This window comes from Prionailurus viverrinus, chromosome D1 (genome assembly GCF_022837055.1).
Source record: "Prionailurus viverrinus isolate Anna chromosome D1, UM_Priviv_1.0, whole genome shotgun sequence".
Taxonomy (NCBI): Eukaryota; Metazoa; Chordata; class Mammalia; order Carnivora; family Felidae; genus Prionailurus; species Prionailurus viverrinus.
In genome coordinates, this window is record NC_062570.1 from 46619836 (window position 1) to 46633213 (window position 13378).

Sequence of the window (13378 nt, forward strand, 5' to 3'; positions counted from 1 at the left end):
TTTATTTAGAGTTAAATAGAATAATAAATTGCTATCCACCAGTTGAATCCCTGGTCTAACTGAAAAGTTAAATAATGGTATTTGTTAAAATGTGCCACCATGCTTCTTCCATACACTTCTTTCAGTTCAAGATACTTTTGGCTTCCTTAAATAAAAACAAATCTAACACAGATGTTTATTGAAAATCGTTAAAATACTTTCAATAACTATTATACAAATCTACTGGATATATGCTTTGTGTTTAGAGAGCCACTAATTAAGTTTATTTTTAAGAAACTACAGACCTTGGGGGCATCTGGGTGGCTCAGTCAGTTAAGCCTCCAGCCTGCGACTTCAGCTCAGGTTATGATCTCATGGTTCGTCAGTTCGAACCCCTGTTGAGCTCTGTGCTGACAGCTCAAAGCCTGGAGCCTGCTTCAGATTCTGTCTCCCTCTCTCTCTGCCCCTCTCCCGCTTGCACTGTCTCTCTCTCTATCTCTCAAAGATAAGTAAACATTAAAAAAAATATTAAAAAAAGAAAACTACAGACTTTGTATCTTAAATGATAAACTAGTTAAATCACTTCCAAAAACAGAAGTCAATTCTTTCAGCCATGCAAAACAAAATATTTATGAAGACAAAATATAAACAGAAACCTGTTTCATGAACAATTGGGAATACATGAAATAAACATGGATTTTCAATCATGAATACTAGTTTTAACAATTTTAGCTAGTTTTGACAATCGCTAAAACGCTTCACTTTTACATAAATACCATCAAACCAGCTATGCCAAATTTACTTCAAAATCATCACACTTTAATATTATAATAATACCAGAGTCTAATAATCAAGTCAAATGCCAAGCAGACCCCTGAACACTCACTCTGTTGCTTCCTACAGTTGCAAACACTAATGGATCTCCTTCTTTACTGTGCCAGTTAAATTGTACTCCAAACAATGGTTGATTATGATCTTCCTGTAAAATAATCATAAGAAAAATTACTATAATTTAGAAACAAAAGAATGGTGAACTGACCATTTTCCCTTATAACCCCTCCCCCCTCCAAAAATGTAGGCTACTATTTAAGTCAGAGGTCAGGTAACAAGCACTCAACTATGAATTAACACGATTTGCCTTCTATTTACTTAAACTCAATCATATTCTTCTGAATCAAAATTAAACTGGGTTAATTATTGTAGATGCATTTAATCTCTTAGGACTTAATTTATGTTTCTGAAATAGGAGATAAACAAATACACTAAGAGTTAATATAGCTTCTCTAACACTCACTAAACTTTATTAGGTTTAATTTTTCCCTTGTAAAGCAAAGCATATCAAACTCCATTCAAATCATTGCTTTCTATTATTCCTATAGAAACAACTTTAAATAATCTTGATTTTGGGTCCTAAAAGAAAAATATCCCATGGAGTTTTATCATGAACAAGAATACTGGAACACTGGGGACCAGGGGTGAAAATAGACTGTAACTTCAGTTACTAGAAGCTATAAGGAGGCGCACAAAAAACATACAGTTAACCCTTGAACAACACAGGTCCACTTAAACACGGATTTTTTGGATAATTACAGTACTGTAAACGTATTTTCTCTTCCTTGTGATTTTCTTTTTTTTTTTTTTTAAAGATTTTATTTTTATTTTATGTATTTTTAATGTTTTAATTTATTTTTGAGAGAGAGAGAGACAAAGCACAAGACGGGGAGGGGCAGAGAGGGAGACAGACAAAATCAAAAGTAGGCTCCAGGCTCTGTGCTGACAGCTCAGACTAGTGAACTCTCTGGGGCTCGACATGTGGGGCTTGAGCTCGTGAACAGCGAGATCTTGACCTGAGCTGAAGTCGGACGCTTAACCAACTGAGCCACCCAGGTGCCCCCCTTGTGATTTTCTTAGTAACATTTTCTTTTCTCTAGCTTATTTTTACTGTAAGAATGCAGCATATAACATACAAAATACATGTTAATCGACTTTATGTTATTGGTAAGATCAACCAATAACCAATGTTATTGGTGAAGTATGTTATTGGCTTCTGGTCAGCAAGGGATTATTAGTGGTTAGGTTTTTGGGGAGTCAAAAGTTAAACTTGGATTCTCAACTGCATGGGGGCAGGGGTGACAGCACCCCAATCTCTAAGTTGTTCAAGGGTCAACAGTATTCACTTTTGTTCACAAAAATTATTTTTCAGCCTTAGAATTTTACTGCCAATCTCCTGGCACTGAACATTAACTTTCACACTCACTTTTAAAGTGTTAACAACTTTCATTTCTCATCCTTTGAAAAGCCACAGCTTTAGGCTTCTGAAATATTTAATCAAATTATTTAAAAATTCAAAACCAACACCTTCCAGATATATTATCTGGGTTAAGATAATTAAATGGGTTAAGATAATTAAATATTAACACAAAACTATTAATGGACACTTTGCTTTTTTAAAAAGTATATTAATTTCTCTCCTTCTAAGAGAATATAATTTGACACACTGAGCCATGTATATTGCTACACCGACAAGAAAATAATTTCCCTAGAGACATAACTTCTTATGCTTTCCGAATGCTTTACCTAAAAATATATTCTTATATTTAGAAAGATTCTAACTTACATACGTAAAAGATAATACAATGTTTATTTTTGTCAGTGTAGGAAAAATACTCCCAAATTTAAAAAAGAGAAAAAGAATAATATGTAAAGGAAGACATTTTAAATAAATATCAATCCTTTTTATAACTAAAAATGCTTTTGAGGAAGCAGCAATTTAAATAACTCCAAAACCTTGTTTTCCCCAAATACTGAATATTCAAAAAAGTTAATTTACACATTTTCCTTTGAAAACAATTTCAAATAAGACAAATGATAAGAATTAAATATTTAAAACCTGCAGAAAAACATGTTTCAATTTGTGCTGAAAGTTAATGGGTCACATTCAGTTCTTTTTAGTAACAGGTATCAGGAAATGGCTTTATGTTTTTAAAGTTTTAACAAAATGTGAAGAATAACATATCCCAAAATCTTTTAATACAAACAATAAAGAAAACCCTGTATGCAGTACTAGGTATTACCCATTTAAATTAAAACAAAACAAAAAAAGCTAAACAAATGGACTGTAATAACTATGCGGTCTACGCTACAAAAAAAACCCCTTCACAGCACTCTAATTTTAAACTTGACAAAGTACCCTGAGCATAAAATGTTTATCACTGAGAAATAATTCTGAAGCCTAGCATTCAGTCCACAGGATCTGTCTTTCAGCACATACCTTGAGACTATTTACACACTTGAAAGAATATTTGCATTTCTTTGACTTCCATTTTCCCTTCCCCCAACTTTTCCTTCCAGGAGCATTTGGTGTATTTGTAGGTGTATCAGGGCGTTCAGTGTTTGTACCACTTTCTATACTGACAGCATCATCCTGTAAGCAGTAAATTGGGAAAAATTACGTGAAACAGCAATACTGTAGCAGCAAATGACAGGGTAGCTGCTCATTGACCTAAAAGCAGTGATTAATAAATTCTGTAAGAAATGCAAAAATTTATTCCTGTCTCCAAATAAGGATATAAAGGAAACTAGCTACGCTTTAGGATTTGTGGATTTCAGCAACAATCTAAACAAAAAAGCTAATCAGAATAATGAGAATAATACTGCCTTTAAATAACAAAGCATTGGTCTGTGCCAGCCACCTTAATACACTGGCTCATTTCATCTTTACAGCTCTTCACAGAAGGTACTGTTAGATAAGAAAGTGTTGTTTAGAGATCCTAAGAGGTCTCTTGCTACTAGGGTTGCTGGGATTCAAAACAAGCTGTGACTCCTAAATCTGACTGAACTACATGTTACATGTCTTCATAATTTATTTGACCGCTGCTCTGTTTGGAGCACGGGGGTTGGTAGCCCTTTGAGGATGATGGAGTATTGATGCCTCTTATTTTAGATGTAGTTTTTGAAAATCCTGTTATTCAAATTCCGCTTAATTATAACACAAACCATTTAGAATCTTTATAAAATCCTACATATTCTGTGCTATTTACAAGTGACATCTGCCTCACAGCGCTTATGTAATAATGATACTTATATAGAACTCCAGAAACTCTCTATAATTAAAGTAAAATCATTCCGAATGTAGAAATGACTGCAGGAAACCATGAAAATTCACTTAATTTATACCCTATCTCCAGTGCACAAAATACATTCATGGCCCTCTAATCTAAGATTTAACTACCTCCTTTGATTACATATTCCAGTATGTTCTTTGGAATAAAGAGATTTATTTAAACCTATTGCCTTAGGGCAACAGCTCCTAAATTCATTCCACAGAAAGGCTGTTTTTGCAGAGTGCCTGTTAACATCTATTAGAACAAGTCTAGGAAACACTGCCTTAGGGGCTATTTCTAAATGATTGCTTCCTAAACCTGGTGTTATATTTACAAAAGGGTAAAAATTAACTGGAGTGTCAAAAAGCATATAAAAAATTCATACCATACAAACTCACCTAAAAACAGTATGGTTTTATACAATTGTTCTTGGGGGTAGTCTTCAAAACTTCAAATGGTTCCTACCTTTTTAAAAAATACACTAATTATTCTGGAATATACTGAATTGGATGAAAAGACTAGATAGATGGTACATAACAGGTGCTCAATAGTTGGAATTTTAATTTTAATGTAAATATAATCAGATAAAAAATGTAAACTTTTAAGTTCAGTTCCCAGGCTGAAATCATGGTTTATATCTCTATTTCTCCCCCTCTTCACAGTTTCAGAGTTACCATCTAGTGCAGAATGTAACCGTTTTTCAGTGGAAAACTATGCATTATCTATAGCACCTTTCCAGGTTATCATATTCTAGCCCTCTTCATTGCCGTTAAACCTCACAACTCATTTTATATTGTGGGTAACTAACTTACACTCCTGTAAATTCTGTCTCCAAAGGTAAAGGCTCAAAATATCTTCCCTTCTACTCTGGAAAAAAACTTTTGTCTCCATTTGCAATTTCACCTCTACATTCCTTTAATGTATACGGTCTAACTTACACTTGCCCAGTTCTCTCATATGAGTAAAATGAAAATTATGTTTCACTTACCGTTTTTATGGAAACTGTCTTTTAACACTGGAGAAATGAAATAATAAAACTGACATTTATTCACCAGCTTCTTTACATTCTGGCCCAAATTTCAACCGCTAATCAAGAAACCACACAAAACCCTGTTTTGTTTTTTTAACTGACCACTTAACTTACCCACCTCCTCCCAAAGGAAAATCACAAAGGAATCAAATGGAAATGCAAGTTGCAATGCTTTAATTTTATCTTTAAATTAAAATCAAACCTTTGCTGAGTATCTGTGTATAGGATGATTTCCACTTTGGCCCCTCCTCAAAGTACAGAATGATGATATGGCACTACCATCTTCATTTGCCCAACAAGAAAACAGGGATAGTAATTTGTCCCTTAATCTTGCCACAGGTTGCTTAAGCAAAGGATAAGTCTCCAGATTTAGCCCTCTGCTAGACAACCATTAGTACTCTTCTAAAAGTTACATACTCTGCAGTCATAAGACCTTTAACAATTCAATAAAATGGCATATACATATATACTTAAAATATGTCCTTTTCAATTCTCTGATTCACATTCACAGTAGTATTTGCTCAGGTTACCTTAACTCCAACTCAAAAACACCACATTCTTTCCTCACTTCCTTTTGGCCTTCTCTTCGCTATTTGGTTTCCAAAGAGTTAAGACCACTGCCCCTGTTAGCTTTTTCTGAACTAATTTTTCTACAGAGTTCTCTACTGCTTTTCCTTATTGCTTCCCCCTAACTTATGTCCTACATCTGAGGTCGTTGGGTGGAATTCAGAGGGTGTCTGAACCTAAATGGCAAAACAAACCCGCTTAATGTTCACCATCTTTAACTGAAATTTAGCACTTTCTTCTATTAAATGAAGGTAACATACTGCTGTAGCTGTGACTTTCTCATCAGTGGAAGTCAAGTATTTTTATATCATATGCTAGTAGTTGCAGATCTCAAAAAATTGCCTATGCCCATCATTACTACCAGACACCTTTCCAGATCTAGTTACTTAATGTGCTAATAAAGAAGCACTTTCTTTAAACACTTTATATTAAAGGACTTAATTTATGAAAAAAATCTTAAATTTGTTTTGAAAATATTTTTAAGGTATTTCATAATTTTATTACTTTGTTCATAATCTTATATATTGTATTTTATACATTTAAAATGTTGTTCTGAGAAGACTACCCAGGATTCATTGAAGTGTTCCAACGCACAAAAAAGGTTTAAAGTCCCTACCCAAATCAGGGAACCAAAACAAAGGCTTACTCCATTGTTTGGTTCTAAGCAGCTTTAGAATGCAAAGAATATATCCTCCTTAAGAGTCTACCAAAAACAAAACAAAAACAAAAACCTGCAATTTATTTTGTTCCCTGAAGTTTTCCTCAGTCTAGATTATTGGCATTTTCATTACAGTTCTACTTGATTAGTATGCACAAGGGCCAGAAGCATTAAGTCTTCACAGTAACTAACACTTGTATAGTACTTATGGGGCAGGCACTCTTTTCATCACTTTACCTGTATTACCTCTTTTAGTCCTCACAAATACTCCTTGAGGTAAAGGCCATTATTAATCCCATTTCTAAGAAACTGATGAAACCAGACCAAGTACCTTGCTCAAGGTCAAGCACCCAGTAAGGAGTAGATTTGGAAATTTTAACTTAACATGTGGATCCAATCTGTACTCCTAACCTAATCTGCCCAGAAAACACTTTTTAAAAAGCAGAAATAAAACAGGTTCCAAGGACTAGAATGAAGAAGGTCAACAATGTTAGAAAGTAATATATAAGACTGAGAAGCACAAACAGGAAAAAGATTTGAGGTAACATTCAACACCTAAACTTTCTAGAAACTTTAAGTTGGAACTAACAATTCCCCAAACATCTTTCTTCTATCTGCAAAAATAATTCTTTCCCATCTCGAGTGAAACTTTCGGTAATGACCCCATGCCATACATATCCTTCAGTCGGTGATGTAATGATGTAGAATTTAGGAACGGGGTGTGTAACATAGCGTTTATTCCTAAAACTAGCCAAAAGGACGAGAAAATGAAGAATTTACATCACGCTCCTATAACACTTTAAAGATTTAAAAAATATATTCAGATTCTATTGCCATGTATTATGAAAAGGAGGTTCACACTATGCAGTAATACCTTTGAATTGTCAAGACATTTTGCTGATCGTATTGGATATAAATTTAAAATTAATGTCACTTTAGTTATTACTGGCGACTTACCTAAACACTAGACGATTATGGAGATCCATTTCAGAGCTTAAACAAAAGTCTGATTCCAAAATACCTTGCACTTGCGAAGCCATTGGCCCACACCTAAAAACATCTGCCTTTACCACTGTTACCTAAAATCTTCCAGGTCGTCCCCTTTATTTCAGTAAAAATTTTCAGAACAGTAATCGACTCTTAGTACTTCAACGGTGATTTCCCTCTCCGACTCAGAAGACGACCCTCTCAATTCTGCTCCTCCGGAAGAAAAGCCGCCTGTCAGGCACACCCCATTCCCATCCACAAGACAGAAGTAGATATAAAATCCCACCTTTAGAAGAGTCACCCAAAGCCCTTAAAACGAAGATCTATCTACTCTTCCCATCCTGAACAGCACGTAAGGGTCAAGAAAGTGACACAATCCCCAAACTCCTCTTAAAAAGTCACTAACACACTCTGGCTCCTCCTTCCAACTTTCTCAGAAAAAACTCTAACTTGCCTTTTAAACTACTGGAATCTCAGATCCGCACTCTCCCCAAATCTCCCGAAGGCCCAAACACTGCCCAACCACGCAAAAGGATCTCAGAGCAGACCCCTTCAGACCCTCCTCCCACCACGCTCTCTTAAACCACTCTCCTTCGCCAAGTTTCTGCTTGCTCTCGGCCCCTGCTCAAAATCCCCATAGAGACAAGTTCGATTTTCTCCTCCACGCCCGCGTTTTCCTGCGGGTGACACCTCTCCCTCCCCCCCAAAGCAGCCCGCCCGCCCCCGCACCGACAGTTTAAAAAGAATTTAAAACTTTCATTCCAGAGTTCCGTCCACACGGAACTGGGCTGCACTCACATTCTCGTCTCCAGAGAGGTCGGGGTTGCTGTTCTCGTCGCTGCTCAGCTTCTGCTTCTTGGCCGCAGGCATGTCTGTTCCCGCCGGCGCTGTCGACACTTCCCTCTCGGACATATTCCTCCGCCTCCCTCCAGGTTCCTGCCGCCTAGGGCGGGGCCTCCGCCACACCGCCGTCAAGCAAGCCCGGCCGGAGCCTGCCGCAAAGTTGCCACTGCCGCCGCCACCTCCACCGCTCCCCCCACTGTCGCAAACCGCGCCCAGCCGCCGAGGCGGGCGTGCGTGCGACCCCGCCACACTGCTGAAAAAGGGGCGCGCGTGCGCGCCCTCCCGCGCAGCTTCCTGGCTCTTTCCCTTTCCCTGCTCCCGTCTTGCCCTTTTCCCGCCGCCCTCCCGGCAGTTTGCACGGAGAGGTGAAGATCCGTTAGCTTTCGAGAGCAGTATTTCGTACGTCCCCTTTCCCTACTGCCGCCTCGAAAAAGGAGGAGCGGAACTCAAAGGGATGCCCCCTCACCCCCTTCCTCCTTCCAAAGACGTTTCAGCCGCAATCGGCCCAATCCTTCGATCCCCGACCCGCTGCAAGGACTCGAAAGTCTGTGGAATGGACTAGACCACCAATGTTCCAGGGGATGGGGGAAGATACGAGAAGTCACCTCTTGCTTTAGCGGCATATGCCAAGCGTCCTTAATCTTGAGTTCGGAGGACAATTCTCTCACGTTATTCATGGAACTGTTGAAGCTCTAGCTTTTGGTTGTCATTAGGAGTTGGAAAACTGTAGAGAGCCTCTCACTTGTCTCCCCCATCTAACAAATGGAAGTTACCCGCTAAGAGGTGCGCATGCGCTGGGGCGTATTCTCGCGCTGGGTTGTCCAGACCCGCCTACTCGGGCCCCTCCTCTTCGAAATCTCGTTTGCTGAACCAGGTAGTCTTCCACCGGGTTCCTATGGTCCAGGATGGATTTCAAAGAACGACAAAGTCATAGTGTCTGGATGCGTCCTAAAGTCTTGATGAATATTTAATATGATGAATATTTATTTCAATCAGTGATTCTTCTCACCCAATTGGTACCAACATTGGGTATCGTTTAATTTAGGAATATCCTGTAATTATGATTCTAGACTCCAATGAGTTATAGCCTAAAGGGCTCATTTTAACTGTTAAAAAAATTGTGAAGGTCTGAAAATAAGTAGTTATCTCCAACTATGTATAAGGCTGTGATACTTAATAGACAAAATTTGGAGACATACCAGATAAAATTTTAGGGAAAGGCAACATAACTGGTATACTTGACCAAAATGTTTGTTTCCAATAAGTGTTAGTATATCTGGGCTCTTGACATGTGTCATATACATTGGCGAACCTTGTGGATTTGTTAGATGGTTCATTAAGTCACATAATCAAATCAGGAAAAGGAGGGCCAGGACAAGAAATAAAAGCCAGACCCTCAGCCCCCTTTTTGGTAGCTCTTAGTTGTGACTACTTCTCTTTCTGGGCCTCATTGCCCTCATCTATAAAACTGAGGAAATTGGAAGGGACCTGACACTTCTTGAGCACCTACTTAATAATACATATTTTTTCTCTCTTATAACTCATTACATCATCCAGTGGATAACCTGAATAGAGTGTCCCATCCATAAAATTCTTGTGTACTTGAATTATTTTTGCATGATTCCTTAAGAGAGAATATCAGTTTCATTATCTGCAGCTTGCAAAGTCACTTTTCCTTTTGGGAACGGAGTTAAGAATGATAAAAAGGAAGGTAAGGTAAGGCAAAGGGCAGAATAAGGTTTTTGCAGTGAAGATTTAGGAAAAATAAGCTGAAAAAAATTAAAGTTCAGGTCTTAATAATAATAGTAATTGCAGTCATTTGCTGAATTCTTCTAATGTACCAGGCACTACTAATTACTTATCAATTGGTGAGAAAGAGATGACACTTGTATGGAGTCAGCCACTGAGAAAGTAAGATGTGCTTTGGTATGACATTTTCATGGGCAGAGACAAACTTCCCCTGTCTGTTGAAAAGATTGTGAAACTTTGCTCTACAGTTAAAGACTAATCAACTAAAACATTTCCAATCCAAATTACTCTATGTGTCTGGGATCAGTAGGAGCTGGGAAGTGAGAGTCAAATTCTGATCATAAAATGAGGGAAGTTGCTGAACATTTGAATAAAGGACATATATGGAAGGAAAATGCCTCTAAGCATGCATGTTATCTGTAACAAAGCAAAAATACTTTTAAAGAGTTTTATTACAACTTGCAAGGATATTTTAATTATTTTAATTTTTTATGGGTCAGGGATAATAAATGGAAATTAGTTAAAGCTCATTACTGATGTTAAAAAATCATTTTGACACTTGTTAAAATAGTAGTGAACTTTATTCAGGATTATTGTAATAGGTGTCAAGACTGTTGCAATAGGAAAGAGGGCTCAACTCTGAAACACAGCAAGGACAAGTGAGGACTTATAATCAAGGAGCAGAGTTGGAGGTGAAGGAGTTTAGGACTTGCCATCCACAATATGCTGCTTTGGTATATTGGTGATTTTGAGCTAAATGCACTTGAAAAAAAAAAAGGCTTCCTCTAAACTCTTCTTATCTGCCTGAAGACAGATCCTCCAAAAGGAGCTCAACTGTTATAAATCCCCTCCCCAGGAGTTTCATCAACCAGAGAAGACTGACTTATCACAGAAAAGACTAGAAGTCACACCACACCCAGACATACTTTGTCACAAACTATCATAGCTCCCATATATTCTAATGACCTATTCATCTTTCCAAAAAATCATTTACTTTTCCCTGTGTGACATACATCTCCCAACTCCTTCCCCTATGGAGATGGTATAAACTCAAATCTCACTGCTTTTTGGGGTATTCGCTTTTTTCCCCCTGTGATGCCCTGTGCATGTTGTATTAAAAGTTAATAAACGTGTATACCTTTTCTCCTGTTAATCTGTCTGTTGTCAGTTTATTTCCTAGACTCAGCTATCCAACCCAGGAGGGTAGAGGGAATGTTTCCTCCCCTGTGGGTGGGTAGGGGATGGACAGAAACTTAGTAAGAGGAAACATCCAGGGTAGGAGGATTCTTTGTAAACTGACTTGCCAGGATGATCAGATATCCAGAGTGGGGAATAAGAATTTGATCAGCTATCAAAGGTGGGGATTCTCTCTAAACTGATTTAGGATTCTTGCTACAACTGGACTAGGGACACCAAAGACAGGACCCAAGGATAAGGCCTATTGAGAAGAGGGCCCAGAGGAGCCACATACAATTTGGTCAAGAGGAGAGTCTTTGTCACTAATCTAACACATATAAAATATCATAGGTGTCTTATTTGGAGTTCTATCTCTATGGCATTAATTTAATAAACACAAAAGACTAATTACCTATTAAAAACAATAAATTTTCAACACCAAATTACTGTGAGGGATTTCAGAAACCATTACAGTTTAAGTCTTACCACCCACAGTTTTACAAATGTGGAAACTATGATTTAGTGTAATTAAACAATTTGCCCAAAGACACACAGCTCTTCAACATGGCAAAGCTGGGGTGCCCCAGTGGCTCAATTGGTTAAGCATCCGACTAAGGCTCAGGTCATGATCTTGAGGTCTGTGATTTCAGGCCCAGTGTTGGGCTCTGTGCTGACAACTCAGACCCTGGAGCCTGCTTCAAATTCTGTGTGTGTGTGTGTGTGTGTGTTTCTCTCTCTCTCTGCCCCTTCCCCACTTGCGCTCTTTCTCTCTCAAAAATAAATAAATATTAAAAAAAAATTTTTTTAAACAAAATGGCAAAGCTAAGGATCATATTTAGGTCTGATTGGTTGGAAAGCCAAAGCGCTTTTGCCTCAAGGTGATAAACCCAGGCAGCTCTAGATTTATGTAATTCTACTCAGGTGCTTGGTCTTTAGACCACATAATCTTCTATACACTATCAAAGAAAGCTACCTAACTTGAGACAGAAAGAAAACATAACTGGAGAAACAAGGGAATCTAAATGAAGTCTGGAGTTTAGTTAATGGTTACAGACATATTTTAGTTTTTTAAATTTTGACAAATGTGCCATGGTAATATAAATGTTAAAAATGAGGGAAACCGAGTGAAGGGTATACAGGAAGTCTCAATACTATCTTTGTAAATTTTCTTTAAAATTATCCCCTATACACCAAAAACCCTACTTAAAAAAAAATCTATTTCATATTAGACTTTGGGGAATACTACACAGAAATACCTGTTAGACTTCAAATAAGTGGTTGATCCATCTTGAAAAACTTATAAAGATCATTTATTTATAAAGAAAAGAAACTTTACAGCCTCCCTTCCTATTGTTTTATAGTATCATGTAAGCTTCAACTCAGGAAATGAGTTTCAAAAGCTAAATTAAATCCTTCCCATTTCAATTGAAGTCTATTTCTCATTCATTCAACATTTTTTTTTGTCTCTTCTGCTTCATAAATAGCAGCTGTTCATCATCACTCATGCACTCTGTAATCATAGCCTTGCAGATCCAGTTTTCTATGAACAGAACATCATATGGCTTCTTTGAACATTTTAAAATCAATCAGGAGGAATTTACTGAATGCCATTTATGTGCAAAGCATTAAGGTAATTATATGGGCGGGGGGGGGGGGGGGGCGGCTAAAAAGGGAAAATAAGACACAGTCCCTGCCTTCAAAAAGCCGAATATGCTTCCAGCATTAAAAAATATCTCATGCAGGGGCTCCTGGGGTGGTTCAGTCAGTAAAGCAACTGACTTTAGCTCAGGTCACGATCTTACAGTTTGTGGGTTTGAGCCCCATGTCGGGCTCTGTGCTGACAGCTCATATCCTGAAGCCTGCTTTGGATTCTGTCTCTCTCTCTCTCTGCCCCTCTCCCACTCATTCTCTCTCTCTCTCTCTCTCAAAAATAAATAAATATTTAAAAATTTTTTTTAAAAGTCTCATGCAGGGGCACCTGGGTGGCTCAGTTGGTTGAGCATCCGACTTTGACTCAGGTCATGATCAAGTAGTTCGTGAGTTCAAGCCCCACATTGGGCTCGCTGCTGTCAGCCTGTCAGAGCACAGCCTACTTTGGTTCCTCTGTCCCTCACTTTCTGCCTCTCCCCCGCTTGTGCACTCTCAAAAATAAATATTGAAAAAAATATATAGATGTCTCATGCAGACTTTCTGCCTGCATTTTGAGAGTGGTTCTTCCCAAGAAGGTGCTGGTGCTGGAGTATAGCCATCAGTCATGGATTCTTGTCAGCCCTGCCACTCTAATCC

General features: G+C 38.0%; 2 protein-coding genes across 4 annotated transcripts in view; one reads left to right on the forward strand and one right to left on the reverse strand.

Annotated features, from left to right (window-relative positions):
- The window catches only part of EED (embryonic ectoderm development), a 30542-nt gene extending 21603 nt beyond the window's left edge, over positions 1 to 8939 (reverse strand). The window contains exons 1-3 of one of the 3 annotated variants that reach the window (XM_047879038.1): positions 8123 to 8936; positions 3251 to 3403; positions 866 to 958 (exon numbers count right to left, since the gene is read on the reverse strand). In XM_047879038.1, the coding sequence (XP_047734994.1) occupies positions 866 to 958; positions 3251 to 3403; positions 8123 to 8236 (360 nt within the window). In that variant the 5' untranslated portion in view covers positions 8237 to 8936. Of the gene's footprint in view, positions 1 to 865; positions 959 to 3250; positions 3404 to 8122 lie in introns of all 3 variants that reach the window. The other 2 variants (XM_047879039.1, XM_047879040.1) reach the window with 2 other exon arrangements.
- A 17-nt stretch (positions 8940 to 8956) lies between these two features.
- LOC125146454 (uncharacterized) overlaps positions 8957 to 13378 on the forward strand; it is a 108168-nt gene continuing 103746 nt past the window's right edge. The window contains 1 exon segment of the mRNA XM_047823198.1: positions 8957 to 9094. Coding sequence (XP_047679154.1) covers positions 8957 to 9094 — 138 coding nt within the window.